The sequence below is a fragment of the Hordeum vulgare genome, chromosome 2H (genome assembly GCF_904849725.1).
Source record: "Hordeum vulgare subsp. vulgare chromosome 2H, MorexV3_pseudomolecules_assembly, whole genome shotgun sequence".
Classification (NCBI taxonomy): domain Eukaryota; kingdom Viridiplantae; phylum Streptophyta; class Magnoliopsida; order Poales; family Poaceae; genus Hordeum; species Hordeum vulgare.
In genome coordinates this window covers 372,937,523-372,940,754 of record NC_058519.1, presented here as the reverse complement: position 1 = coordinate 372,940,754, position 3,232 = coordinate 372,937,523, and the positions used below count along the sequence as shown (strand labels likewise).

The window sequence follows — 3,232 nt, the reverse complement described above, 5'->3', positions numbered from 1 at the left end:
AAAGCATGATGCATACGAGCGTGCGAAGAGCGTAATGGGAATTTGTATGAATTTAACTTGATGGAAAAAAAAATGGCGCATCGTTTCACTACATACAGTAGTTGTTACACACAGCCTCTTCATCACAAAGGGGAGATGCATTCAAGCACATATACTTTGGTTGTACTACTACTAATTTCACAGCTCATCTACTAATAGAGCGTCTCCCGCAGTAGTGAGCACAGACAGCGTGCGGTACAATGTCGTCGAGGGTAGAAGCGCTCAGATCCTTGCCATCTTGGGCGCAACGACGAGCGGGTTCTGGCGCGCGATCTGCTCGCGGCCGGTTGCCTTGTAGTCGAAGAAGCAGTCGTGCGCGTCGGCATGGCGGTGCGCGCCGCAGTAGGTGGCCCCGCACCGGCACGCGAACCCCAGCAGCCCCACCTTCCTCTGGCACGCGCTGCATCGCTTCTTCTTCGTCGTCGTCGACGCCGTCTCCTCCTTGGGCTCGCCTCCAGCCTTCCTCAACGTGATGGTCAGCGAGCCGAGGCCGGACATGACGGCGTCATCGAAGGCCGCGACGTCGAGCAGCTGCTGCTTCTTGTAGCATCTGGAGCAGAGGTCGCTGGTCGAGACGCCGCCGTAAAACCCACAGCCGTTGGCGCACAGGGCCGCGCCGCCTGCCTGCTGCCTCGCCTCCATGTTCCTCCTTGCCGTCGAGCAAGAGGTCGATCGATTTACGATCAGATCAGGTCTCGCGCGCACGTACGTACGTACTCTCGCCGAAGATGGCCTCTGGCTGGTGGAGATTTCGTCGAGCAGCCAAGCCGAAATTGGTTCTTTGATTACAGGGCATGTGCTATCGGTGCCCTTTTATACTACCTAGCCCATGGACGATGGTGTTTGGGATCATACAGTCCGTCTCACTCTCGTATTCGGTGCCCCGACTCGAATCCGACCAGTGCAAGGAAGCTACAACTAGACAACAGCGTCACCCAAGCATTCGGTTTCACCACGCACCGTGTTCTCAAGACCAGACTCACAAAGCCCATTCCGGCAGGTAAATGTTTAAAATCCACGGTCTGATCTCTCGTCTCATAAACCGACTCCTTTGCTCGACACGATGCCCGTGTAAGGCCTACCCACCGTCCGGCAATCTCAACCTTGTCCTTTTTTCCTTCACGCGTTTTTCTTTTTGTCGTGCCGGTCATGGAGAGACGCTCTCGGCTGCGACCAGTATCCCCCCGCTGTTGCAAAAGTAATAGAGAGGTTTAACGCCGGCCACCGTTCCGCCGCTGCTGCAAAATCGAGAGAGGTTTGACGTCAATCAATCGCAGCATCTATGGCGTTGCGATGAAGCTTCACCGACCGCTGTAATGGGGCTTAACCGACGGCGCCTGAAGCACCCTGTTGTCGTCGCAGCCGCATGCACACGATGATGTTGCAGTGAAGCGGTCGGCGGTGGCTCCAGGTGCTGCGATTCAGCACTGGCGTGGCGACGTGAAGCTCGGTGTTGTAGTCATACATCACCAGCGGCCGTGATGGAGGTTTACCGACGATGCCCAGAGCTGTGAGGCATCGCCCGGAATTGCAATGAAGCTCCACTGGCGCTACAATGAAGCTTCACCGGTGAGCCTGAAGCTGCACTACAGCGGGTGGTCCTGCATTGGAGCTTCATCGACGCCCTTGAGGTGCGCTGCAGCAGGGCAGTCGCTATAGTGCGGCATTGTCGGTGCAGTGTCGCTATGCTGCCGGCGAGGACGTGCAGCCGTTGCCAGCATTGACCAGATCCCACGGCTCTGGGGGATGCATCGAACGGCTAGCGACCCGGCTGATTTCGCCAGGAAATCAGTCGGTTGATTCGTAGCAGCCGCCATTCGGACAATGGTGCTCCTTCATCTCCAACAATAGATTGAGGCAAGAGTGGTGATTGTATATAAACATGAGAATGGTTTCATACTTGAACCATACTTGAACCATACCCATTCATTTATCTCTCAAAACCATACTTGAACCATACCCATTTAGTGTCATTTTTAGCCCAACCAAATCCAAACCCACTATTTTTTCCACCCAAACCAATTTAAACCCAAAACATAACCATAGGTTTAAACCCAGTACATAACCATGGGTTTGCTTTAATGTACATATGATTGCACAAATTGACATGTTAAGAAAACAAATAAGATAGAAAAGGCATAAGTGCATCTACAACAGTTTAGAAACAAAGTAATCCTTAAGATACAGTCAACACACAGTAAGAGGCAAAAAGAACATGCCCATGGCTGATAAGCTCACTAACAAGTGTATTAAAACCAAATTGCTTACCGAAAGCACAAGAAAACACTTCCGATTTTCATCTGCTGTTTTCCCATAATACATAGATACTCGTTCTCGGTCGTAGTTGATTATTGCATATAACCAATGCCTAGAAACTGGTTTGGACCCATAGTTTATAACCGCTAATAATCAAACCATTTAAACCCATAACCAACTATACCCAAACTGATTTCTTCACATGCCCAAACCAAAACCAAATTAAAAAAATCTCAGTCCAATAAAACCTGAACCAATCAAACCCAAAGTAAGAACCGAACCGTTACACCCGGTTTTTTAATAACCATTCTCACGTTTAATTGTATAGATCATGTACGTGTATTTTTCCTTGCCCTTTCTTGGTGATTCCATGTGTGTGCGCGCGTTGTATCGCTTCTTGATATAAATGATTAGTGATAATCTTCTCAATTTTCCTTTTACCAAAAATGCTATTTTGTCAACTTATCCCGTTGATGTTTTTGTTGAAAATATGCCCTAGAGGCAATAATAAATTGATTATTATTATATTTCCTTATTCATGATAATCGTTTATTATCCATGCTAGAATTGTATTGATTGGAAACTCAAATACATGTGTGGATACAGAGACAACACACTGTCCCTAGTGAGCCTCTAGTTGACTAGCTCGTTGATCAAAGATGGTTAAGGTTTTCTGACCATAGGCAAGTGTTGTCACTTGATAACGGGATCACATCATTAGGAGAATGATGTGATGGACAAGCCCCAAACTATGAACATAGCATATGATTGTGTTAGTTTATTGCTACTGTTTTCTGCATGTCAATGTATCTGTTCCTATGACCATGAGATCATGCAACTCCCGGGCATCGGAGGAATACCTTGTGTGTTATAAAACATCGCAACGTAACTCGGTGACTATAAAGGTGCTCTATAGGTATCTTCAAAGGTGTCTATT

At 48.2% G+C, this 3,232-nt stretch overlaps 1 protein-coding gene across 1 annotated transcript; it reads right to left on the bottom strand.

Annotated features, from left to right (window-relative positions):
* Nucleotides 1-261: 261 nt before the first annotated feature.
* LOC123430109 (zinc finger A20 and AN1 domain-containing stress-associated protein 7-like) lies at nt 262-681 on the bottom strand. The gene has a single exon (XM_045114017.1). It carries the CDS (start codon nt 679-681, stop codon nt 262-264), a length of 420 nt encoding a protein of 139 aa, XP_044969952.1.
* Nucleotides 682-3,232: the final 2,551 nt, after the last annotated feature.

Coding starts and splice junctions, on each gene's coding strand:
- LOC123430109 (XM_045114017.1), bottom strand. CDS start 681: ATGGAGGCGAGGCAGCAGGCAGGCGGCGCGGCCCTGTGCGCCAACGGC.